Here is a 26,328-nt window from a genome sequence, read left to right on the forward strand (position 1 = left end):
ACTTTATAGAAGTCTTCAAAATGTCTATTATTTGACAAGAAATGGAAACACGTGGTTAAATTAAAATATTCAAGAGGGTATGCTGCAATGTTGCAATGCACTTATGTTTCAAGGAAGTTCACAGAGTAATAACTAGGAAGGTAAAAGTGTAACAACACCAAAAGATGTTCAGATTTAATTGATGCAGCAGCAAAAATAATTATTTAGAAAAAAAATGCCTTGAGAAAAACTAATCTACTTTTTCTTTACTGAGTTTTCAACTAATTTTATCAGCTGAAAGAAGAGTCCAGGGCATCCCTGGAGAGCTAAATCAAGTTCTTCATTCAGTGTATAGCTGGAGTCCATTTGAAATTTGCAAATATGTTGGAAATGCTGAAGAATCGCCCTTAAACTATCTGTGTAGTTTCATCTGGGAAACTGCGTCCTGTGCTGGTCTTGCATTCTCAAAAATAATCAAGCAGAGTAACATGGGACAGAGGGAAAACTAATGAAAGTGACCATGGAAAAGTTCCAAATAAGGGGATATGGAAAAGGCTAAGAATGCTTATTTTGGAAAGAAAACAAATATAAAGAATAATGAATGTTGTTGAGATGAAGATTGGGAACTTCTGTTCTCCCTCTCTCTACAAGAACAAGAACACCCGGAGGCATTAATGAGAAGTCTGAAAGTAGGAAAACCAGTGAAAGGATACACTTCTTTTCACATCTAGGCAATTATCACTGCAGGAAACTGCTGAGGCTAACTGCAGAATCTAACCACTAAGCAAAGATCGAAATAGCTGTGAAGATATCAAGAATATTTGGAGTTATCACACTACATTTAGAAAGGAGCCTGGCATGGATATGATTACGGATGTGTGAGAAAGACTGCTGAGTATCTCACTGCTGCCTACTGGGAGATTTCACGCCCATTCTTGTGAGGCATCAGGCCTCTGTCAAACAATAGTAAATTCAGGTATGACCCAAGATGGCTATTCCTGCTATTTGCATACTATACAGGAATGATCCATGGCATCTGACACAGTGGCAGTATATGCCCTAGATGAAATGCAGTTACTATTAAAACTTAAAATAAACATCACTTATTGTTCTGTAAAGGACACTCTACTTGCATTCAGGTAAGCAAAGAAGCTACTTTGTGAAGTTGGCGGGAGTACCTGATATGATTCGCTCTTTCCTTTCTTAGATTTAGGGGTGTCCCTAAATGTTTTTTAGCCATGTTTCCCTTAACAGTCTAAAATTTTGTCACTGATAGCAAGATATGACTGTGAATTGATATACCAGATAAACAGAAAAATCTCAGATCCATCAGTTGTAGCCTCCTTCCAGAATTGGGGATTACATGACTCTTGCTGTTTTACTGCAATATCCACCATGTTCAAAGATCAAACGCTTCTTTTAGACACTACTGCCTTTCACTCTATTCTTTGAGAGAATAGGACTGAACAAATTTTTGCCTAACCAACACTGCAGAGTACACATTCTATAAACTCTTGGACAATGGTATTTTCAAATGCTGTCCTTCTGCGATTTCTCACTTATCCTCAAAAGTCGATTCCTCTGTAAAGGTTTTTTTTTTAGGTGACTGCTGCTGCTATTAATATTGTCTTTGAGCAGTTTCTAGACATTCTGCTGTACCTAACTGTGTTTGGCATGGAGAACCAGAATAGCCTGATTTGGCCATTCACGCATATGCCTTCCAGAAAAGCAAGAGATATTACTAAACAGTAAACTTCTGTCTGTTCTCTCTCTCTCTTTTTTTTTTTTTTTTGGTAAGAATTTTCTCCCTGCTATTGTCTGCTGCTGTGGAGAAGCACAATTTATATGCCAAGTAAAAACACAAGCCATTATGATACTTATCTAACTGTTCCTTTGTCTTGATGAGATGATGCTGTTGTGTACACTGGGATCACCCACTGATGGTCTTTTCTCTTATGCCTTCAGCAGTTACCATGTTTCCCACTGTAGTTTTAACATCCAAACACCACCACTAGTGAACAAGCATGGGGCACTAAAGCTCTTATGAAAATAATTCCTGGAATTTATATCTCTTAAATTGGATAACGAGCAAGTACCAGCTGTTCCTGCTGTGTTAATTCAGAGTTCTGACTTTAAAGACCTGCCTCTTCCTGCTGGAAAGCTGTTGGGTAATGTCATTCTAAAGGAAGGCCAGGAAATGTAGTTACATCGCTGTCTAAATGTAGCTTCGCACAGCTATACAGCAAATTCATTTAGCTAATATTGCTATAAAATGTTCAAGTAGCACTAGACAAATACTGTAAAAAGGCCTGACATGGATTACAGACACCATATCTTTCATTTTATTACATTTATTTTATTGAGTATTTCTATTTCTTCCATGTGATCCTCATCAAAAGAAAAACATCCCCAGTGCAAGTCTACCATTATACTGTGGAAACAGCCTGTAGCATATTAAGTAAGATAACCATATCTTTTACTTTCACTATATGAAATAGATGAAGCTGAGACAAGTATTAGTTAATCTGGCAAATAAAATCTATGCTGAATACTCAAATACAGGTTGCCTAATGCTACTCTTCCTTGTACTTGTACTGTAATTTAATTTAAATGCAGGAGAACACTCCAAATGGGGCTGCTGGGTAGGATTTCTTCATGTTAAAAGTAAAGAGGAATACAGTTTGAACTACTTCTTACCTGGGTAACTGTACCAGCAGAGACTTTTGTGCCTGAAGAAAAGCAGGATAAAGTGGAGAAACTAGACCTGACTTTTTGTTATGTCCTATAAAGGTCAATGTAAGGCAACGTGATAGATAGACTCTGAATTAATACATTTTCTCAAGCAACTCTGTGTCTAACTTCCCAGGTGTGCTGGCCACCCCAGAGCAGAGCAGGACTCCTACCCTACCCAGGAAGGCAGTGAGGACTGATGCTGCTGAATTTCCAGTCCCAGAGAAACACTGCATGAATTCACTTATCTCCCAGGCACAAGGCAGGTAATGAGCCAGGACCACTCTGGCATTTTCATGCTTCTAGTTGCCCACATAGAGGTTGTAAATAACTGCCGATTTATTTTTTTTTTCTGTATTTCAGGGCTGTATCCATTCTTCAGCTGTTATTTTTTTATGCTCCTTTACAGATAAATGATCTATTTTGACTGTAGCAGGTGACCAGCATTAAGTTCTTTCAAAGAGAAACCCTTAAAAAATGATGTCCAGCTCTGATTAAGTTGACTATCTGAATTCAAAGCATGTCTTGACTGCTTTCCATGAAAACAACTGATCCTTTTCATGGGTTAATGCCATTGTAACTTCCTCTACACATTGAACAGATTACCATGGACACAAATTCAGACTCCTTCCATTCACACAAGGTCCTTAGAAATTTGCATAAGTCGGCAGAGAGAACAGGCAGCCAAGCTTTCACTGGCATGAATATTGTGATGAAACTTTCAAACAGTCTGCACTTTTGTCTCCTGAAAAACAGTTTACAGTACAAAACTGAAAAGTAGCTAAATGATAAGGAAAAAAAATATTTTAGGTGATTATTTTAAATCGTCTTTTTAATAAATAATCACTACCTAATTACCTTAAATTAATTCATGGCAAAATCAAAACTGTTTGGAAAAATCCTATGAATCCCACGTACAATAAAAAATGCTACTTTGCTATGCCATAATACTGGGCTTTTTTATCTCAAAGTGAGTTACAGCAGTGCATCTGTTGCACATAAACCAAAATGAAAATATAATACCTGTGCTGGACCAAGAAAGTATTCTCAATACAGTTTGTGACTTTTTAAAAAAGACAGGCATTTTTACCATAAACAAACTGTCCCAAACATAAGGAGGGTACGTCTACTCTCATTTAAACCTATTTCTGTAAGCGTTGTTCAAGAAATTTCACTGAAATCGGCTTTGGAACATAAAACATCATTGCAATTTTGCATTCAAGGGCTTTGTAGGAGGAGAGGCCAGGATAGGGTCATTCAGAGGCTGGATTTATTAGAACTATCTTTAGGTATCATTATCATGAATTAATTTTAAAAAGAGCAAGGCAGACTCCAGTCTTCCAAATTCAAATTTTCCTATTGAATATTGTACAACTAAATCACCTGAACCATTCTTGAAATGCTTCCCTGAAAAGAAGCAATACACCTATTGTTGCAAAATATCTCCTGAGGAGAAAATCAGATATTTCTGAGGAATCTGAATTGCTCTTATTAGGCTAACCTTTTGGTGAGTGTTATGTGAACATGAAGAAAGGTCAGTGCATTGCTTGAACAGCTCTTAATTCAAAGACACTGAGGGATGCACAGCCTGTCCCAAATGGTTCAGCGTATATTTCAGACCTCATTGACATCTAATCTTTCCTCTTCCACCCCTCTCAGTTCATTTAGGAACACACACTGTGTGTTTGCTTTGACAAAATCCTCCCACTGCTGGCTTCCAAACCTTTCTTGGCAGCTTCTGCATCTGCAAAACCCTTCCTGTGAAGCTGTTGTGTCCATGTTGAAGCAATTATCAAAAATGAAATATATATCTGTTCTTTTCTAACAGATTCACGTTGAGGTTTAAGTTGACCAACATTTTTATTGTAAAGCCCTTTCCATCTAACAAAATTAATTGCTTTTTAATAAAAGGAATCCTATTTTATTTTTTTAATCTGGAGTCTATTTTTAAAGCCCATAAAAATAATTACAAAGTGAACACATTTTACAGAGTTCAGAGTTAATTGCTAGTTTCTCTGATAAGCTGTGAAGTATTTTTAAGTCAGACTACTATTGTAATGGTTCTAATCACAAAGCTCTTTCTTTTCTCCCTTAAGCAGCCAAGCCCTTCTGCAAGAAACTGTAGTTCCACTGGAAAAACAGCAAGTTTTGCCACTGATTTTGCTAAGACCATTAAGCTTAGGTGTGATTTGAGAGCATAAAAACTCATAATGTTATCTCAAATGCCCTCAATTCAAATAGCTTAGAACAGAATTTCCACAAGTAAACTGGAACAAACTTTTACTTTTATTTTACCCTACACCTTTAAAGCAATGTACCCATTGTGCTTTAAACTATATGCTCATACAAACACAAGGTTTAACAATTACTTCCAAAATATACAATACTTTCCCTAGTAAAATAAAAAAGAGGGTTTAGAGGCATTTTTTTTCCAAGTAAATTTTTCATATTTTTTTCTCTTTGTGAAAGAATTAAAAATCCTTAAACTGACTTCAACCATCATGCATTTCATGATTGCATGATTACATAATGATCTCCATCTGGGACTTCAAAGCTAATCTTGAGGCTGTATCTTAAATTTTGCTCTTAAAATTAATCTGGGAAGAAATTAGGCATCTTGAAATTCATCTCAAAAAAGTGAATCCTGAGTTTCTAAGTGATCTTTGTTCAAGGGCATGAACAGAATAGACAGATTGGAAAAGAAGCTGAAAAATCTTACTTTGGTCCATAAATACTTACCACTAACAACAGATATATTTCATATAGCCACATCTCTTTATGTAATTCAGCATTCAATACCTCATGCAATATTCTCTGGTACTCCATATCATTGACTTGTTACTTCATCTGTACCATCAGCTCTTCAAGACATTCTCATCAAAAGAGTCTCTCCTTAAAGGGGAAATAGCTTTGCTGTGAGCAAGCAATATATTAATGATATACTGCATTTATGGGAAATTCAAATTTCCCAAGCTACAAGCATTGATTAGTTGCAGTTATATGTAACTTACTGCCTCTTTCCAAACAACAGGCTTCTGCACAAATATAGTATATAGTATATATAAATATAGTATACCAAAATAAGAGGAAAAAAAAGATAAACCTTTTTTTTTTTTTTTTTTTCCAGTTTTAGAGAAAGAAACATGAAATTAAGCAAGAAGTAAATGCCATCTTTGATGAAAGAGTAAAGCATACCTCTTGATGGTGTGCTGGCTACAATCCATTTGAACGGTGCCTTTTGAAATTTCTCAAGGAACGTCACAGATAATTGAATACAACAAGAAATAGATAACTGTGTCAAAGTCTACATTAAAAGAGTTCTAATCTTCATCCCAAAGGGGAAAGATATGTGGTCCTTGAACGGTTTGAATATATGGATCAGCAGTAACCCTACTCTCTCTTGTACTATGAGGCACAATAATGGAAAGGACCCATGGCAACTTGAGTCTCCTAGGCATCTTGTAGCTGAAACTAGAAAGAGAAAAAAACAATAAAGGTCTAGCCTTCTGCTGCAAATTCTAAGTTTCATTTAAATATATGTTTGTCATTAGGAGAGTGCAGCAACATGAAGTTTTCAGGGGACCTTTTCATAAATACCTGAATCCATTCACTTTTTGAGGTCAATGTGTAGAAGATCACAGACTGTGTATCTGGCCATTTTTATTTTTCTATCAGTAAAACTTATTATAGATAGGAATTAAGTCCTCACATCATTCCAAACTAGGACATAAGGGCTTCATATCTCTTTCTTTTATATCTTTTCAAAGAAGGGGAATTAAAACTTCAGAGTGTACATGGAGGTTAAAGTCCAAAAATCTAGAGCTTTTGGAAAATAGAAATCACCTGGAAGAAGTTAATCTAGAACAGGTCCCAAACCTTTACTCTCCTGTCTTCCAGTGGCCTTTCTTCCTTTTCCTCTTCCTTTCATTCTTTTTTTTTTTTTCCTTCTGCTTTATTTTTCAGCTTGAACGTTTTCATGTCTCCTTTTTTTTTTTTTTTGTCAACTTTAATTTGCCCAATTGGCTTTCCTATCAGATGTCATTTCATAACATTTTTTTTTTCCAGATTTGTAATGTTTTAATTGTTCTACCTAATCTGCTTTCATACACTTTATCATGCTGAGGCCTGCCTGGTGAGCAGGACCCATATCTTCATCTGCTGCCAAGGAAAGCTTATGTGTCACTGAAGAATCAATACAGGCAGTAGCTGAAAGATGGTTGCAGTCATCAAAGCAGTCAGATCCTTTTTCCTAGGGTCACACTGGGAGCAGACCAAGAGTTTTTTTACCAGCCAAATGAATTGCTCTGGCCTGCTCTTAGTGGCTATCTCTACCCCAGAATAGGTAGAAACCTATTTGTGTGCATGCATTTTGTCAGGCGAGTGCAATAAGCTCAGTGTGATAGGAGTAAGCTTCTCAGCCCTGGTAAAAATGACAGCTAAGGGCAGACTGTTGCCATCAAATTAAGTCCCCAGGGAAGGAAGGCTGCCAGCAATGAGTTGAATGATGGATGAATTGTTCTGTGAGGCTGCAAATAACACACAGACCATGGCTTGAACATTCCCTTTTTCTTGTATCAAATTGAAGCTCCCCTTTTCACCTACAAGTTTGTGTCTCAGATTTGATTTACCCGTCATTATCTTCCTAGTCCACAGGGTCTCATTTGCATTTCATAATTTACCTTTATCTTTATGGTTGTCTTTTCTAAGCATACTCCTCTTATACTGCAGATTCATAAGATGAGCTCTGACATCATCAGCAAAGCAAACTCCTTCATATCTAAACCACTTCTTTATTAACTGTCATGCACTTACTTTCTCAAGGTTTGACATTATTAATTTTTTCATAATTAGATTACGGTTGAATGAAGATCTAATTTCTGCCTAGTGCCAACCAAGTGCAAACACTATAACATGACTGCTTTTTTTGAGTAAATACAAATTCTATCAATGTTAATTCTGCCTCCTGTGAAGGTGTGTAATGAAAGAGAGATTAGAGTATTAGTAAAGAGAATTCACATTCTATATTGTCGTTCTAATGCATGTTTGCTAGTTTGATGTCAACTAATTGCTAAATCAGGCACTGATGAAAGGGTTGCTTTTTAATTTATCTAGCAACACCTGGCTTATTGCCAAATGAATGGGCTCACTGCTCTTATATTGGCAGCATGCTAGTTTATTTGTGTTAGGATCAAGTTTTATTCATTCATTAAAAAGCATCTGGTCTCTTATGAACTCCATGCCACCACTGGGAGGAAAGGAGAGGGAATAACTGTAGAAAAAACAAGTCCTGCTGGTTTTATTGGTATCTTGAATCATGGAATCATAGAATGGCTCAGGTTGGAAGGGACCTTAAAGACCACCAAGTTCCATCCCCTCCCACCATGGCTGCAATGCCACCATGTTGCCCAGGGCCTCACCCAGCCTGGCCTTGGACACTTCCAGGGATGGAGCATCCACAACTTTTTTGTTCTTTTTTTTTTTTTTTTTTCCATTTCCTGCTGACTATGGTCATGAGTCTTCGGACTTGAAGACAGAATGTACTGACTTATGCAGTAGATAGCTGGAAACAGGTGTTGTGGAATCATAAACCTGTATCTCTAAAGACTTTATTTTAAAGTTCCCATACTTCCTATTTTGTCTTTAACAAAATGGGGAAGGACCTCACAAATATAAATCTCTTGAAATACCTTGTTATGGAATGTGTTTTCCACCCTCTAAATGATTTTATCATCCTTAACAGTTTTCAGCCCACAATACCAGTACATCAGTAATGTATGGAACACTTAACAGCGTTTCATATTTTTTAAAATATCACATGGATAGGTAAAATATTGGAAGGTTATACATACCACCCTTAGCCCTTTTCTTTCATCCTCAAAATAAAAAAAATATATCATTTTAATGCAAAATGTTGGTATCAACAGATGCATCTGTAGCAATGTGAGACTGGTGACCGTGTAAATACAGCATGGACATATACCAAAAGAAGAAAAGCATCCAACCTATTTCAAATGCTTGAAATAACATGGGAAAGGTCTTTGTGCACATTTTGCATGGAGAGCTGGGAGGCATGGTAAGATATCATTTTCTAATTTATTTATTTATTTTCTATTAGCTTATGCTAAACAAAAAGTAAAGAGTACCATTAACAGTACTAGTTCTTAACCTAATATTATCTTACTCCTGCAATTTTATTTGTTGTATAATGTATGTTAGAAATCCATAAGGCCTAAATACATAAAGTACATTAAAAACATATGGATACAGTTTAGAACTGAGTAGGAGAATTTATTTTGATCAGGATTTGCACGAATATGCCTTTTTTCCTGCCAATAGCATGTTAGATTATTATTTTTTTCTCTAGGACGGTATGTTTCTCATCTGTTTTTAATTATTTTTATTTATATTTTTTTCTGTAAAACTAGGATATTCATCACAGCCGTCATGGAATTCTGGCTCGGAGGAAAAAGAATAAAGATTTTCCCTTTAAAGTTGCAAGTAGAACAACAATTTTATTTTCTAGAATAAATGCAACTCAGTCAAGCACATGCTTCTTGAGCCTTGGGTGGATTCTTAAAATAACACTCATTGTAGATATCACATAAAAAATAATTTAGAGTTGTTTTTCCTCAATTAAAATCATTGTGAAGTGTAGCTGAAACATATTCCCAAATATTGTCTTCCTCAAATAGAACTGTGCAAGCCTGTCCATTCCCCCTTACACACTAAAATTCTTCACAGCCATGGTCCTGACAAGTCCAAGTTTTCAACTCCTCTTCAACATAACCAGTTATTAGTGAAGGTCTATAACTTTTGGTGAAAACCAGCAAAGTCCCTCTTTGATCTGCAATGAACAACTGTGTTCTGTCCATAGAGGCATCAGTGTGCTATACTCAGGAGCAGTGAGTTTCAGTGAAATCTTGGTTTTGTATATTGTACAAAGACGTGGCATTAGGTCTCTATGAATTCATTATAAATGAAACCTTTTCCAACCTAATTACCTTGCAGCATAAGAATACACATTTCTGTTTTAAAAACAATCAAACTCTTTGCTTTTTTTTATTATTAGGGTTTTTTTTGTTTTGTTTCTTGGTTGTTATGGCCTGAAAATCACTGTCAGCACTCACTTATTAACGATCATTATCATGATTTATTTGCAGCATTGCCAGAACATCCACAGAACTCTAGCTGCCTTGGGACTGCATACTGTATAAACAGAATGTAAATGAAGATCTCAGATATGGATGTTTGCCATAAGTGGCAAGTTAAAATTACCTAGAATCTGCTGTGCAGGACTCACCACCTTCCTTTCAGACAAGAAATCTTCTTGCCACTAGAAAAACAGGATTTTCTGAAGGGAAGTCTGGGTCACATGCACATGTGTGGCCCAGGAAGAGGAGGAGAGGACGGGGAGTGTGAAAGGTCCCTTATGAGCAGGACAAGAGAGGAGAGCTCATGTGCCAGACACAGACAAGAAGCTGAGGCAGGGTGGTAGTGCAGGGGGATGCTACCTGTAGTGTCTGCTACTTCCCCAAACCTGACACTGCTCTTCTCATTGCATTACTTCTCACTGCGTTACTTCTCACTGCAACTGTCAACAAGTGTCCTTCTAATTTGTTTAAATGTTTATTGTGTATTTGCTAGAAGTATTACATAGTATTACATACCTATATATATTTAGAGATTACTGTTGTGATGATGCCAAGAAAATTTTACAAACAATTCCCATTATAGCAAGGCTGCTCTTCTCTTGCTTGAACAATTGTTTTCTCTGTTGTGGTGGATGAGCATCTCATAAACTGTTCTGCATTAGAGTCCACCTGGCTGCATTTTTTAAAAAGTGGAAACTAGCAGCATTACCCTCTTCATTTTCCCCACTATAAGGAAGGAAGAAAGGCTTTCAGAACAGCTGAGGGAGAAAGCTTGGGGTTCAGTCAATTCATTTAATCCCTCTCTGGGTTTGGTGATGTGAAGCCTGTAAAAGTCACAGTAGGAGTAGTTCAACTTCCTTCTCCAGCCTCCTTTTGTAGTAGTTACAAAAGGCAAGTAGAAGTAGACTGCAGCAGCATCAAAATAAAAAAATAAAAATAAAAATTGAAATAAACAGAAGCTGCACCAGTGCCAGATATCTCATTTGTGAATTTCCTTCCTTCCTTCCTTCCTTCCTTCCTTCCTTCCTTCCTTCCTTGCTTCCTTCCTTCCTTCCTCCCTTCCTTCCTCCCTTCCTCCCTTCCTTCCTTCCTTCCTTCCTTCCTTCCTTCCTTCCTTCCTTCCTTCCTTCCTTCCTTCCCCTTTCTCTTTTCACTCTTCTTTTCTTCCATTTTCTCTCTTCCTCTCTCTATATTTCTCTATTGGATTTCAATGTACTTTGGAATAAGGACTCTGGAAACTACATTAACAACACCTTTTTCTTGTCAATAGGACTCACCACTTTTTTATAATTTTCAGGATGTTATGCCTGTCTCCCTTCTCCTACACTTCTGGCTATACACAGCATATAAATATTAAATATTAAATTACAGGAATTAGATAAAACAGAACCATGGGTATCCCCACCCATTATAAGTGCCTTTCTTCATGCTAACTTCCAGATGGGGACTGTGAGGTAACAGGCCTTGCAGCAATCCATGTTCTCTGGTATCTTTGGGTCACGAGGTAAGAATTTCCATTTAGGAGTATGGTCAGAGAGGATCCACTGCAGGATAAATGCTCAGACCAGTTGTTTTGGCCCAAGTTATCAAATGTAAATGTGCATGCAGCCTCAGCTAAGTGAAGCTATAGGTCATTGGGAGGGTTGTGCTCATGCTGGAAGGGCCATCTGTCACCAGAGGCAGCCCCTCGCATGCCAGTGCTCACATGGTAGTATCTGTGCACCCTAATATTTATGTAGTTCTTTTGTTCCTAAACTGACTTAATGAAGTATGGTGATATTGGTTCGCACAAAACACTTCTGAGTTATATACCGTTCTGTCTGTTTTACAGATGAGGAACTGAGACAGGCTTACTCCATACCTCTTTGAAAACCTTGACTCACAGGACTGGCTAGAAAAAAAATGCTTCACCAACTCAACTTCTTTTTATGCTGGATAATATTTATTTATTTATCAATTTATGTATTTATTTCCTAACAGCTCCTCCCATCTTCTCTGTCCCATCAGCTTCTCTTTTGGTATTTTACTACATTTCTCAGCTCCTGTGAGTAGGTGTCATGTTGATGCTCTGTTTTTACGTGGTACCTTACACAATGAAACCCTGGTCATGGACAAGCACATTAGATGTCATCAATGTATAAATGATAAATGACAGCAATTTTCTGATTATACAGCATTTCCACATGTTGGTTTAACCCCAGACCCAGATTTTGTTTCTGAAGATGCCTTCAACAGGCACATATTTGCATATGACAGGTATACTAGCTTAAATATATGCATACACCCTTAAACACAGAATCTCTCTATAATGCCTTTTTATTTTCTTAAAATTTTCTCATTTTTTTCCTTCTATCCATGAATAACTGGAAATTATTTGAGGAAGCGTACAAAGTTTTCAAGCAAAGACTACTCTGTTTTACACTGAAGAATCTATTAAATTTCAGTTATTTGACAAAAAAATTCAATAAATTAAGTAAACAGTTTGATGGATGCTATTGCTGAACCCACAACCATTGCTACTCAAGCAAAGAAAACAGCTTCATTTATTTTGCTTTTGGAAGACACAACAGCAAAATCAACCTTCCAGACTGCAGTTAGTTTCTTTACAAAATATTCCTATCCTTGAAAACGAAAGATTAGGCTTTTAGACACACTTTTATCAATGTTTTTAAAATCTTGACTTTTTTTTTTTTAAATAATTTTATTAAAGCATCTATGTCAGAACATAGGACAGATAAGAATATTTTCATTGAGTTCATGTCTAGCACTGTATCAGAATTTAGCCCTGTAATAGCGTAGAAATAAAAATAATAAAATATGTGAAGAGGGCATGAAAGTAAAATTCTCCAATTACATCTTATCTTCAGACTATAAGTACACGTAACTGCAGACTTCCTAGAAATTCCATAGTCATTTATGCAATACAGAGATACTGAAATGGCTTGAAATCAAGTTTTGGAAGGAGCAATACCAAATCTTTCTCTGGCCCTGTGCCATGTCAGTGTATCTAGCAGTTTGCTGTTCTGTCGCTGTATCTCTCCAGCTTAAGTCACGCATTTATTTCCTGCTCTGGAATGATCAAAGCTTTTCCATCTAAAACGGAACACCATCATTGCCAATTTCAAAGGTTTTTAGGAAGTTACTTTGTAGATTTAAAATCATTAGCAACAGCCTTAGAAGATATAACTCACTAGATGAGCACTAAGTGTTACACAAACGTTAATTAATTATGGGTTTGACTAAGCCTTTAAGGTTTGGGCTGTATATGGAGTGGTGTAATATGCTCCACCTCAGCTGAAAGCCTTGGTGATATGGGGCTTTTGGAAGGCTCAGTGACTCACTGGAGAAATGAGCCTGTTGTCTCCATGCCATCTAAAGCAGCTGATTTGTTACAGAAAGGAGCACATGCTGTATTTCCTTCCAGGACACTGCAGCTGCTGCTCACTCACTTGTTTGCCATACCTGCCCGAGGCAGAAAATCTCCTGGAATTTCAACAGGGGTGGTGTAAATGCATACAGTTCCCACACAGACTGAGGTCACACAGTTTTCTTTTCTGGGAGTGGTACAGTGCATTTTTATGTTTGATTGGCTCAGTTTCCACAACACAGAAAAAATAGGAACTGGTCCAAGACGAAAGATGCACAGACTTCATGGAGCAGGGGTAACTAGCCAGCTATTCAGAGATGCCCAGAAGACCTAGATAAGCATCGGACCAATCCATCCAGGAGATATAACAGCATTCTTAAGCAGGTTTCAAAACTCCAGGAGACGACAGAAATCCTGGTGTTTTTTTACATTGGATAGTAGCTAGACAAAAGACAGAAATAATCAAACTGACAGGGACTGGAACCCCATGTCTCACTCATTTCACTGTGAGACATAACCCAGCATGGTCCAACTGCTGACCCGAGACTTTAATCCAACCTACAAAACATATTTTCTGGCTTGTCTCCTCTCCCCTGTCTCAGAGCAGCTCTTCCAACAGTACAGGCTGTGTCTGCAGCCAAATGCCTCCGTCCACTTTTGCATCCATCCCAGCACAGAGACATACAGCCACAGACAGACAGCAATGTAGGGGGATGTGGTGGGGGGAAGAAGGGAGACAGACACAGTAGCAGTATTAGACCTGGGATTTGCTGCTTGCACATGCTGCAGTTGCTGCTTCTGGGGAGGGCAGTGGTGGCACAGTGAAGAAAGGAGAGCAAAAATCCAGTCCAGTGCCTGGAAATGCTGAGCTGGAACACCTTAACTTACCCATTAGACTGGGCAAGTTAATTATGTGTTCTCTTTCAGACTTTTGTATTGTTCCCATTTTCAGCCTGGGTGGAGATCAGCACCATTGCCCATCTTCAACAGCTGTGCTCTGTCATCCTGTGGGTAACACAACTTTCCACAGCTGTGGTTCAAAATCCCTTACACAGGAAAGGCTTAGGATTGCTATCTCCTCTTTCTTCGGCAGATCTTTTACTATTTGATGATTATGAAAAGTATCAGCATCTTATGGCTATTTCAAGAGTAGTAAAATCAATTCTGAATTTCAAGATGCTTTTTGTCAAGTCTAGCCATGTAAAGCTTGGACCTGCTGACCTTTTGAGGTCCCATCCAAGCTGTTCTATGATTCTATAAAGAAGATGTTTCAACACAGGTATTCTCGATATGTAGAGGCACTAAGAGGAACTTCCCAGTTTACTCCTTTTTTATGCTTTATTATCTATCTACACAGATCATTATTCTATCAGCCAGGCTTGCATGTCCCAGTACCAGATGTGCTGGCTGCTACAGATCCAGGCCAGGTGCCTAAAACTCTCATGCCCTGTATATGACAAGCAGGACGCCTAACCCAGCATTTTGAGTTCCACTACACAATGACTAAATTTCTTCTTTCATCTAACCCAAAAGCTACTCTGAGTGGGCCAGATTTCCTGGTGCTTTCAAGAGACCACCAGACTTCAGAGGACCAAGATTTGGTATGTTTAGAAAAACTCTTGCATATCCAGATAATCCTTTAACTAATGAACAAACAAACAAACAAACAAAAAAAAAAAAACAACAAAAAAACTCAATAAGCATTACTTTTCCATGAAAAGCCAGATTACAGTTTTATTCAAATGCACTGCTTGCAACAGGGATAAAATGTGTAGATCATATTAGGAAAAAAAAAAAAAAAAGGGTGATTAATTCTTATCACCTTATTTACCAACAGCAAGACTACATTTTCTGGTTGTTCCATGTACATTTTCTTCTATTTCACTCAACTGTATGTAACATGAAACTATCCTTTATGCACCACTGCCTCATCATCTTCACCTGATTTAGCTGAACCTGTCTTCTTCCATTCAGCATGTCAATAAGGGCGTTTTTAATTTGCTCTAAATTGCACTTACAATTTGTTTTCATATGATGTATCTCTTTTGCCATTGCAAACATTTAAAGAGTTGCAAAAGCTAATCAGATTAGATCATTTAGCATGTGCACATATTCCTAATGAACAACATGTATTGATTTCTGCTGGCATCTTTCCCTCCATGAGTATAGCCACTCAGACAAACCTTTAGCAGATTGCATGTCACAGTCTTATCACCTCTCACAGAAAGGCTGGAATTTCCCATACAATGAAGACTATTGCTACATGGAAACATACTTAGCATTATAAATTCCACAGCTGATGGTACAAATCAGGAAAGACTCAGAAATATTGAGACCTAAAGGACAGCTTCCCAAAATCTTTTTGTGTGGATGTGTCTTTCACCAATGGATTAAACGAACAATTTCTACTCTGGGGTGTTTTTAAGTATTCCTGAATGAAATCCACTGAATGTAATACATGTCTTATACAGCATATAAAATTTACAAAATGCCAGAATTTGCCAATGTATCCTTTTTTCAACCCCCTTATGCACTTCAATAAAGCTTTTCAGCATATGATTCTCATTCTGAACTTCCCCATGGAAGCCCTTACCCTTCCAGTCTACAATGGCAGGTTCCGCTTTCTTGGGGCCTCCCATTAACAGTGTTTACATTACACTGATTGATTTGGGAAAAGCAGCCCACTTCTGAGGCAGACTGCAACTGTCCTGAATTAGAAAAGAATTAGTAAAACATATAAAAAAAAAAAAAAGAAAAAAAAAAAAGGAAATGACTTGCACCAGCACGCTATGGATATTTATTTATGGTAAAATCCCACTTCTACTGCACTGACTCATTTTACTTGTCTCTATAGGCATCTGAGCCAGCCTGGGTTTCATGGGGTGGCTCTATAGGATGGGTGGACACCAGCAACTGAGGAATCTCCTTTCCCCTTCATTTCCTACAGCCTTATCGCTTGAGAAAGTGACAACACTGCCAGTTCTTAAAGATGCTCTAGTAGCTCATATCTTAATTAAATCCCTACCTCCTAAAGTCATACAATGACAAGAGATTTCAAATAGCTTTCTTACTTGGTGGTTGTACAAATATTTAAAATGGCAAACTGTTAACAAACTGTTCCTCTTTGTTTGTTTGGACAGTGTTTGTTTTTGGATAGATTGACGATGTTTAATTCCCAGCGTAGTCTGAAATGCTGAGTGGTACTCGAGACATGGGTGACCACTCAGTCCCCAGTACCTCAGCTTACAAATGTGTCAGTCTGGAGCGAGGAAAGGCCGTTTGCTGTTGCTTCAGCCGTGGGCAGCTGGCTGGCACAGCCACGTGCACGCTGCTCAGCTTTCTCATCTAGCACATTTGAAACAATAAGATGGTACTCACTCAAAGTGACTCTGAGGTCACTGATGCAGTTCTATTCCTATCTAGTTTCTATTGCAGGAGCTGCAGGAGCTTGAAGAAATGCATGGAGCTCAATTCTGAAAAAAAAAATAGGTTGCCTTTTTGCTCCTATTGTTTGCATTGGAAAGACTTTCTAAAAATCTCATTAATTTAATGGGCAGGATCCTTCTTCAGATTTTCAATTTAAATTTGCACAGGGCCAGTTTGCACTTTTTTTTTTTTTTTTCCCTTTTTCTTTTTATTCCTGATGCTCATCCAGGATATATTCAAGCACAGTTCTACTGATATGAGCAGGTAACTCCAGTATGATCTGTGTACCTACAGTGATACAAACCTAAGGTGTGTAAAAAAAAGACAACTTGCTTCCTTGGGATTTTTTCTGCAACAAGCTACCATTGCAAGATAAATGAAATGCAAAGGTACAGTCTAAAAATCAAAGGAAATTACAAAGAAAGAGGTAGGCACAGGCCATACAGGACTCATCCTGATCTCAAAGCAGATGATGGGTTGTGTGCTGACCGCACCATGTACCATGAAACATCCCACACACCTAGCTGCATGCTCCAGTGGGCTTGGGGGGAGAATTCTGCAGCCTGTCAGGAAATCCAAACCTGCCAAATCCCAGCCACACACATCTACCACCACAAGAGGTACAAAAGGAAATTATAGAAGCAAATGACATACACTTGGAATATTTTTTTTCCAAATATCTTGAAACAGATATAACACAGTTGGTCAGTTTGGGGATGGAGCTAGAAGACAAACTGCCTGGAGTAATATCAGTTCACTTTTATAAAGCCAGCTGTTACTCTGATCATTAGCTATTTAGTCCAAGGAAGCAGCTGTTTTTCTTTTTGGGAACTTCATTTAAAATCATGGAGTCTCACATATAAAGCCAGCACAGAAACAAGTCTCTCTCTCTCTCAAACACTGATTTTCAAGGCTTCATTTCCCCTCAAAATACTGGCTTTACCTTTCAAAAAGCTTTCAGTTTCTTCTACATAAGCTGCCCCTGCAGAGCACCAGAATTTATTTTCCAAGGCTTTGACAGATTTTGAAAAATAGCAGAATATTTCAACAAGTATTTTTGAAGAATTACAATACAAAACAGCCTAAATCTCAATGAATTCAAAATGAATTTCCTAATAAAATTAGGAAATTTTAGATGATATTTTTTTTGTGAAATTCTGTTAGGGCATTTACAGAAACATTGATCTTCATTCTTCAAGATGACTTTGATTTCATTTATTTTTATCCAAAATCCTTTATTTACAGCATTTTGAAGACCAAATTTGTAATGCTATTTCCATACACTAAAAGTACTCTAGATATCTCTTATTTCACCCTTTCTGATGCTATTATTTAATCAAGTCTTCATTGCTTTTACTGTTATCCTATCTCAGCCAACAGATAAATAAGCAAGTGAAGATGGATACCTCTTCAAATGATACCTGCTTTATATTTAATCCTCAGGTAATCTAGTATGTAGCAGAAATCTTTTGGCAATGAGGATTAGAATTCAGAGCCAGAGTGCAAACAGATATATCTCCCCTAAAATTCTTAATGAAATCTCCCACTAGTCAGGTGAGCAGTCCTAATATCTTCAGAAGGAATACTTAACTCAGCAACCCCTGGATACTCACACACCCATGGGCTTGTACCAGCCTTTGAAAAGCAGAAGCCCCTATAGAACATCTAAGATAGTGGTACACTTGTTATGGGGTTTTCCTTCCCAATATAAATATTACATATATATATATATATTAAAGACAGGAATGTACATATAAACTGAATGGTTATGGAACTAAAACAAATGATCAGCACTTATAAAACAACAAAAGAAGAAAACCACCCTTTAGAGCACTGTATTAACCCATCTGATGGAGGAGTGATGGATGGAGTGTATATTGAGTTTAAAGGAGTAAATCTTATTTACATTTAGTGTACTAAAACAGAAAATTAAATTATTGAATGGTATCTTCAAAGTAGGATCTCTAAAATTTCTACATCACACAGAGAATTTTCTACGCAACTAAAGTCTATAAGTTTAGAGAAATATCTTCAGCACCTTTACAAAATAGTGAATTAGTTCATCATGTGAGACATAAAGGGCTGTAGGAGAAAAACATATATATATACCTTTTGTGTCTCTCTAGATGCTATAGAAATCCAGAGTAGTAAATATTGCTTGTTATATGCTAAGTAGACAAGCCATGTCTAGCCCACCTTTTAGTTGCTGAATCTGAAGCTGCAGCATAAGCTATGTATTCAGGAGACCTGGCAAAAGCCCAGATGTGAGACAGCATTTAGCTGAATTACCTAGCTGTTAGGCACTTGATGTAGGCTCCAGAACCTTGAAGTTCAGACTCCTACACTGTCTTTAGGTGAACTGGGTAAATTGCAGTGCAGTAACAAGCAAGTCAGCGCAATAATGAGCTACTAGCTTGTCCAAAGGGCATTCAGCTGCCCAGAACAGCTAATGTAAATTGCTGAGTAGGTGGAAACATATCTGAGATTTGTTCTTCTTTGGGATGTTGGGTCCTTCAGAAGTGCAACCTAGAATCTACTCCCAAGAGCGTCTGTAACTTGCAAAGAAATGAGGAAAAAGTTTTAAGAACACAACTGGAAAAAAGGCAGTGGTGGTGATTTATACATTGTATCCAGCAAGAATGAAATGAAATAATGAAATACAGAGTGGAAGCAGGGATAATGTCTCACATTTCCTCTCTTGCTGTACTATCCTACTGATGCAGAGACCTGTCTCCAAAAGCCTGAAGCAGATGCTTAAGGAACAGTAAGAAAAATGCAAACTTTTGTGATATGTTTGAAAATCTCCTTCCAAACTCTCCCAAGCTCTATTTCCAGCTCCAAAAAAATCTGAAATGGATGTGGTTTCCACCCGATTCGCAGCCCTCAGTAGATTTCACTTCGAGATCTTGTCCAGTACTCCCTCAAAACTTTTTGCTCTCACAGCAACCTACAGCAGAGATTCACAAATCTATCACCTTTTGAAGGAAGAACCATCATTTTACTTTATGTTATTTCATTTCATTTTTAAATTTGGCTCCTACTGCCTTCATTTGTTGTCCCCTTGCACTTATATTAGAAGAGTCAGTGAAGAATCTATTCCCATCTACTCTCTTTATCTCATGAGATTAGGATGCGCTGTAAAACAAACTCTTTAGTTGTCTTTGTTCTCAACAGGGAACTTAGCTTATCTAGTCATTCATGAAAATAAATACATGTGATCTTCCCCACTGATCTTCTTTTACTCTTTTCCAAGTCTACTGTGCCCTTTAAGAGATGAGGGGAACATAAGCATACACAAGATTTAAGAAGTAGGTTAGCTGTGACTTTATGCAGTGGCATAACTGATATCATTCTCCCTATGCTTTCCCCGCAATTCCTAGAATTTGTCTTTTTTTTTTTTTTTTAAAGACAAAATTCTTTAGCTTAAACAAAAGCATGAAGAGCCTCTCATTTGACAAAACCTGGTGTTTGGAGATGGAATATTTAGGTAAAAACCCCTTTAGCTCTGAACAGGTCTTCCCTCTAGAACGTATTTCCTTGGTAAAATACTTAATCGCTGGGCATCACCATGAGAAGACCGAGTCAACACCTTGTCCATTTTCTTAAACAGAAATAGCAGCAGATCAAGACACCTGATCTTATCAGGACATAATTAGGGAAGCCTTATTGATTTAGGGATGGGGAAAGTCATCTGAAATCGTATTTGGTTTTGGATCCCAGTTAAAGTTAGGAAAGAACGATGGACTGAGAAGTAAACAATAGGGTCACTTAAAGGCATACGCAGAAGAGGAATTCCCCCTGCCAAAAAACTTCCCTGGAAGACCCTGAAGTTACTAGCTGAGTTAGTAAACTTTTTAACTAAAATTGCGGATTCAGGAATCTAAGTTCCACTGGCATCCTACTTTCAGTGCTGAGCTTTCTTTACCAGATGTAGCATAGTGTTTTTGTCATCCATGGGACTTTTACCAGAATAAGGACTTCTGAAACTAGCTAATTTAAACAACAGCTCCTGGAGTCTTTAATTAGGAATGAAACATAGTTGCTAGGGTGAAATATAGCTACTTCTGATGGAACAAAGAACACCTAAGTCTAACTATGGTTCAGAAGAGGGAAGCAATAGGAGCTTCTGAGAAGCATGCCTCGACTATAATACTTCACAATGCTTTAAAGCCTGTACTTTGACCAGAGAGTCTCGCAATAACAGCCTGTAAAGAAAAAAATAATTTTATATATATATATATATATACACATCCTTATTTCATTTCTAAAATCTCCACTGAATCATTCATTTCCAGCTGAGCTTCAAGACTGAATTGACTGACATTGGTATTTCGTATTCAACAAGCAACCTGGACCATACCTTCCCTCAAAAGTACTTCACTGCCAGCAGTTCCTCCACAACCTGCTGGAGCCAAGTTTCTTTTACAGCCTCCCTGGAAAAAAATATCTTTAATTTAGTGGATTCTGTTTATTTAATACTTTAATTCCTTTTCTTTCTGTTGATTTATCTTTCTAATGCAGAAACTTTGACTTGTATTGAAAAAAGTAACTTTTGTCTTTATGGGAAAAGAAGCTTATTGAATAGCCAAAGGATGTCTTATACAGGAAAGCCACATAAATGGTGCATGAAGCTGTAAGAATTGCACTGTTAAATGGGAGAAGGGGGCTCCGGAACTGCTGCAGACTTCCTGGCCCTAAGGGGAATACTGAGAAGCTCTGCATGTTTGAAGAGGAATTGAAATTGTCAGCGAAAGAACAGAATCTGTTCACTCTTAAATTCCTAATTAGAGAACTCATAGTGGGAAGTGACCACTTAGATGATGAGCAAGGAAAATGAAGGAAATTGCCTTCCTTAAGAAACAGCAAGCGCCTAAATTCATAAATTATCATCCTGATTTGTAATCCAGATTATAGCCAGAAAAGTTTCAAATTGGCACAGTAATTTTTTATATTTCATTTAATTTCTCTCCAGAACAGAGTATATTTAGAGGTGAAGTAATGACAAATATAATTTAGAAGTCTTTCCTTATGTGCTGTATAGATTAAACACTGGAAATTACAGATTTATTTTAGATATGCTCCATAGACTTGTGTGGGTTACAGTGATGTTATTTTTTTAACTGTCATTAATTTCTGCAGGACTTTTCATACCTGTCAGTATTTGAACCTAAACCAAATCCATACAGTATATATAGATTTCAATATATATAATTCTCAATGGTACATAAATACAGAACAGCCTTCAGATTCCTGTTTTGTTTTACCCTTATGTTTTATATGTAGGACTAAATTTCTCCGTAAGAACCATGCATCATCATCCAAAGGAACATTGTCTTAATTGTAAAATATGCTAAAGCATTAAAAATAAAGTACAGTAATATTACCATGCTATAATTGAGTCTGAATTATGCCAAATACCTGGCCTACAAAACTGACGTCAAAAAAAAAAAAAGAGAGATTAGAGCTAATAAGGCTCTGATCCCTTATTCATTTAACAGTCTAAGGGATTATTGAACCTAAATGTGCGTTCATGAGAATGAACAGCAAGCATGATCAGATTTAGAAATCTAAGCCTTGGTTGGGGCCATCCAATAAAGAGCAGAGAATGTGTGCTGTCTGCTAGCGTGGAAATACAGTCCGGATGCCAGCTTTATAATAAAAACTAGAATACTTAGAGAAACTTTACTACTTTTCTTGTGAATAAAGACATGGTACTGGAATGCCAGAAACAAGCCAAAAATGAGAGATTTTCTCTAGAGAGTGAAAAATTAAAGTGAAACACAGCTAATTAAACAATTCATAGAGTTTAATTAGCTGCCTTTTGAAAGGCAAAATGCTGGCTGAGGTCAGACAGTGATAGTAATAAGGTGTAGATGAGCTAATTTGGGTGAGACTTTTTACATTATTTGGGGAAATTACCCATACATTTTCCTAGTGAGAGCAGGGAATATTTTTTAAGTCTTGCCTAAATATTTACATCTCTTTGATTCAAATTTAGCCACAATTATAATGTAATTTGTTAAACATGTTCCTTTTTCTATTAACATTTTCTTGCCTACACAGATTCATAAATAGCCTACTTATCGAAAAGACTCCAGATATTTTTCCTAAAGCACAATGAGACAAAAGCTACAAAAAGGACATACCCCATTGACTTTAAGTAGGTTATGCGGAACACATCAGTAAGCCAGGGCAGAATTTCAAAGACTATTTTCAGCCTGAAATATATGTTGAATAGATGTAATTACAAATTCATATACTCTTCATATACTCATATACTTCTCATTTAAAAGGAAAATGTAAAAAACAAGTGGATTGTCCACAGAGCTGCTTTTTTTTTTTTTTTTTTAATTTAGGAACAGAAAAAACTTCATAGCAAATCTCTTTCTAAATACACAGAACTGTTCACAAATAATCACACAGGACTTCTCATGTGCCCTTACTTGTGCCTGAATAGCATCTTACTCCACAAGTAGTTCCATTGAAGTTCGCTGAATGGCACTCACTGAGAATACTCGGATAATACCCTGCTCCATATATAATTACATCAGTACTTGGCTTCAGTAGCACTGTGGAGGAAGGTGCTATTCATATCTCAGCAGGGTTATTAGAACCAAGCCCCTAAGCATTTCTTCAATAATACAGAGAACGAACTGTCACTGTCTTGTCATTCCCAAAGGAACTTTTTGCCTCAGTCTCCTCTAATAGTTTTTTCATCAGAGAGGTTGATTTGGCTTTCTTGTCTTTTCTAAACTCATATGAGACTGAGATTTTCCTGCTGAACCTCCCAGAGGCAATAGCAAAACTCCCAAACAGATTCAGTAGAAAGAACCTCCTGTACAGCTCTCTACATGACCAGCTGAAAACTCAACAGCATGTTTTGAAACTACAGGCAAACGAGGCCAGGATCGACATGTTGCTTTGCCTCCAGCTAGCAAGCACAGTCTCCAGAAAGCAAAGGCAGATTGCCATGCTCTTCAGCAACGCCCCACTCACAGAGCCCTGGTTGTGATGTGACATGGTGTCTTCTGTATCAGAGATGCGTAATGGTAAGAGCCAACCTGTCTGACCCAGTTCTTCTCTCTCACCAAGCCCTAGGAGCCACCATTTATTTCATTTTATTTTTTATGAGAAAACAAAAGAAAGTAATGTCAATATTCTAATCAAATGTTTAATGCTATGAACTAATCCTATCAGATGAAAGCATATTTACTTAAGGAGAGATACTCAAGGAGGAACATATTCAAATGAAATCTAACTAAATCTGCCTAATAACCTGTACAGGGTGTTCACTTTTGGGAACAATCATGCCATTGAACACACTGAGGAGCCTAGCTTGTGAGACTTCAGAACGAGCCACCATTGAGACCAAATCACACATCACATCTAGAAAGGGTGTCCCTTCAGGTCAGGTCTGAAATCAATAGCCTATCAGTCCAGAGGGGATGGAAAAAAAAAAAAAGTAGCTGCAACTTGTATTATACCTCATGTGTGAGTAAGAACATTGTGTTTTCCCATAGTGACAGAACCTTTAAATTAATGATTATAATATCCACATGCACACCAAGTATTTGAATATTACACTATACAAAAACACCTAATCTCTAAAAAAGAATAAGATGAAATTATTAACGAAACAGAAGTTTCATTAGAAAGGCTATGTTTGTGTCCTGCATTGCTTACGGTGTGCTAGGATCATTTGAACATGAAAGTCAGTCTCCAAAAGGGAATCATGTTGTATTACGCTCTGGTCGTAACACAGTATGCTGGTCCATACTCACACATTTTCATATACCTCCATACATATATACAGACACCCGGTAATTTTGTCCCTTGAATAGCCCTAAGAGTACATCTGATCCTAGGAAACAGGCTGGCAGGATAAGAAAGATGATTTGAAAACTCTCCAAAAGTTTTAAGATAAGTCACTCTTTACCAAACCAGTACGAGAGAAGCATTTCAGTTTAAGTTCCCTGTTTTTAGAAATAGGTAAGTTTAAAAGTGACTTTAAAATGTTACCAATGCAACGATCATGCATTTTAGTTTAAGGTCAGTTAAATTCGTATTTATAGTCGAAATATTCCACTGAACTTTCAGACAGGGGGTAAAAACGTTTTTCAGAAGTAATTTCTGCCAACGAGTAGAACTCCGCACAGTCTTGCTTTCACTCTCAGTCACCTAACCCCGATCTTTGTTTATAGAGCTTCATGGTTTCAGAAGCAGCACCACCTATTGGGTGGAAAATGTAGGTTAGCGTCTACTTTATCACGAGAGACGTATTGTAAAACTGGTTTTATATATCATGGGCTGAAGCTTTTAAGTTCCTCATGCTTAAATACAAGCGATCAACTAGTATTTTCTAGTGATCTATTTGACAGACGTGTATAAATTCAAAGCAAACATTCAGTACAATACCAACCCCATCACTTAAGCTCCTAATATTTATTTGGCAAAGTATTTAAGACAGCACTTCTAGCAGCATCAAGTGACTCACACTGGTTGTAACAACAGCGAACAACAGAGCACTGCAGGATTTTATGAGGCACTCCAGTTGCACAGATCTCAATGAGCTGAAAATTAATTTGGTTATATAAGTAGTCCTCCTAAAATCTATATATGAATCCATACTCTATATGGAATCCATGTCCCGTGTGAATGAATGAATTATATTTGGCTTTTCAAGGCAGTTTTATCTCGTTTGAGGGCAATCGCTGACGCTGCCAGTTCTTGGAGAACAAGTCTTTTGATTTTTTTTTTGGACTGAAATTTTGCACCCATCCCCGGTTCTCTTCCAAGCGGATCGTGCGAGGGGCAAAGTCAGATTTGGTGCCCCACGCGGGGCAGCCCGGTGCCTGCCGGCGGCTCCCCCGGTCCCTCTCGCCACCCGTGGGTGAGGACCCCTCCGGGGGGGCTCAGTGGGAGCGGAGCTGCGGGAGGTACCGGGGACCCCGCATCCCGGGACGGGAGAACCGGTGCCACGCGTGGGGTGGCGGCGCGTTCCCACGGCCGGGGCTGACGCCGGGAGCGCTCAGCACCAGGGATCGGAGCGGGCAGAAAAGTTGGTCGCAAACCCCGGGGTTAATTCACGGAAATCGCACTCACCCACTCTGAGGATACAGACGAGCTGGATGCAGGCAACCAAGCGCCCTAGAATGAGCATGTCCAAAACCGTCCTTTTCCCCCCCTCCCTGCCTGTCCGTCCGTCCGTCCAGCTGCCTCAGCCTCCTGCCCTGCTGCCCGCCGGCTCGCCCAGCCGCACCTCTCCCCACCAGTGGGGGGGGGAGCCGGCAAAGCTCCGCTCCGCTCCGCGGCCGCGCCCGGCGGCCGCCCCCAGGGCGCGGGCGGGCGGGGACGAGCTGCGGGGGGGGGAGCCGCGGCTTCAGCGCATCGCGGAGCGGCCGCGGGTGCTTGCGGGGGGGGAGCGTGCGGGGCGCGGGTGCGGATGCTCGGGAGGCTGCGGGTGCGTGCGCGGAAAGGGGAGAAGCTCGGGGGGGGGGGGGTGTAAAGGGGAAGGGGGGGTAAAGGGGAGGCGGGGACCGCGCTCTGCTGGGCGGGCGCGCACGTGTGCGCGCGGGGGAGTGCGCGTGCCCGTGCGCGGGGGGGGGATGCGAGTGCGTGGGTGCCGGAGCGAGCGCGGCGGGGGGGTGGGAGGGGGCTGCTCCCACCTCAATCCCC

The 26,328-nt window shown here is 38.6% G+C and overlaps 1 protein-coding gene and 1 long non-coding RNA gene across 7 annotated transcripts in view; one reads left to right on the forward strand and one right to left on the reverse strand.

Annotated features, from left to right (window-relative positions):
* Positions 1–26,013, reverse strand: part of PTPRZ1 (protein tyrosine phosphatase receptor type Z1) — a 139,890-nt gene extending 113,877 nt beyond the window's left edge. For 5 of the 6 annotated variants that reach the window (XM_040549866.1, XM_040549877.1, XM_040549853.1 and 2 more), the window contains exon 1: positions 25,756–26,013. In XM_040549866.1, the coding sequence (XP_040405800.1) occupies positions 25,756–25,813 (58 nt within the window). In that variant the 5' untranslated portion in view covers positions 25,814–26,013. The remainder of the gene's footprint in view (positions 1–25,755) is intronic. The other variant, XM_040549884.1, reaches the window with a different exon arrangement.
* Positions 7,929–10,440, forward strand: LOC121066407. The gene is made up of 4 exons (XR_005817742.1): positions 7,929–8,279; positions 8,634–8,782; positions 9,135–9,207; positions 9,870–10,440. It is a non-coding gene; the product is annotated as an uncharacterized LOC121066407 (long non-coding RNA).
* Positions 26,014–26,328: the final 315 nt, after the last annotated feature.

Source organism: Cygnus olor, chromosome 1 (assembly GCF_009769625.2).
Source record: "Cygnus olor isolate bCygOlo1 chromosome 1, bCygOlo1.pri.v2, whole genome shotgun sequence".
NCBI classification, from domain to species: Eukaryota; Metazoa; Chordata; class Aves; order Anseriformes; family Anatidae; genus Cygnus; species Cygnus olor.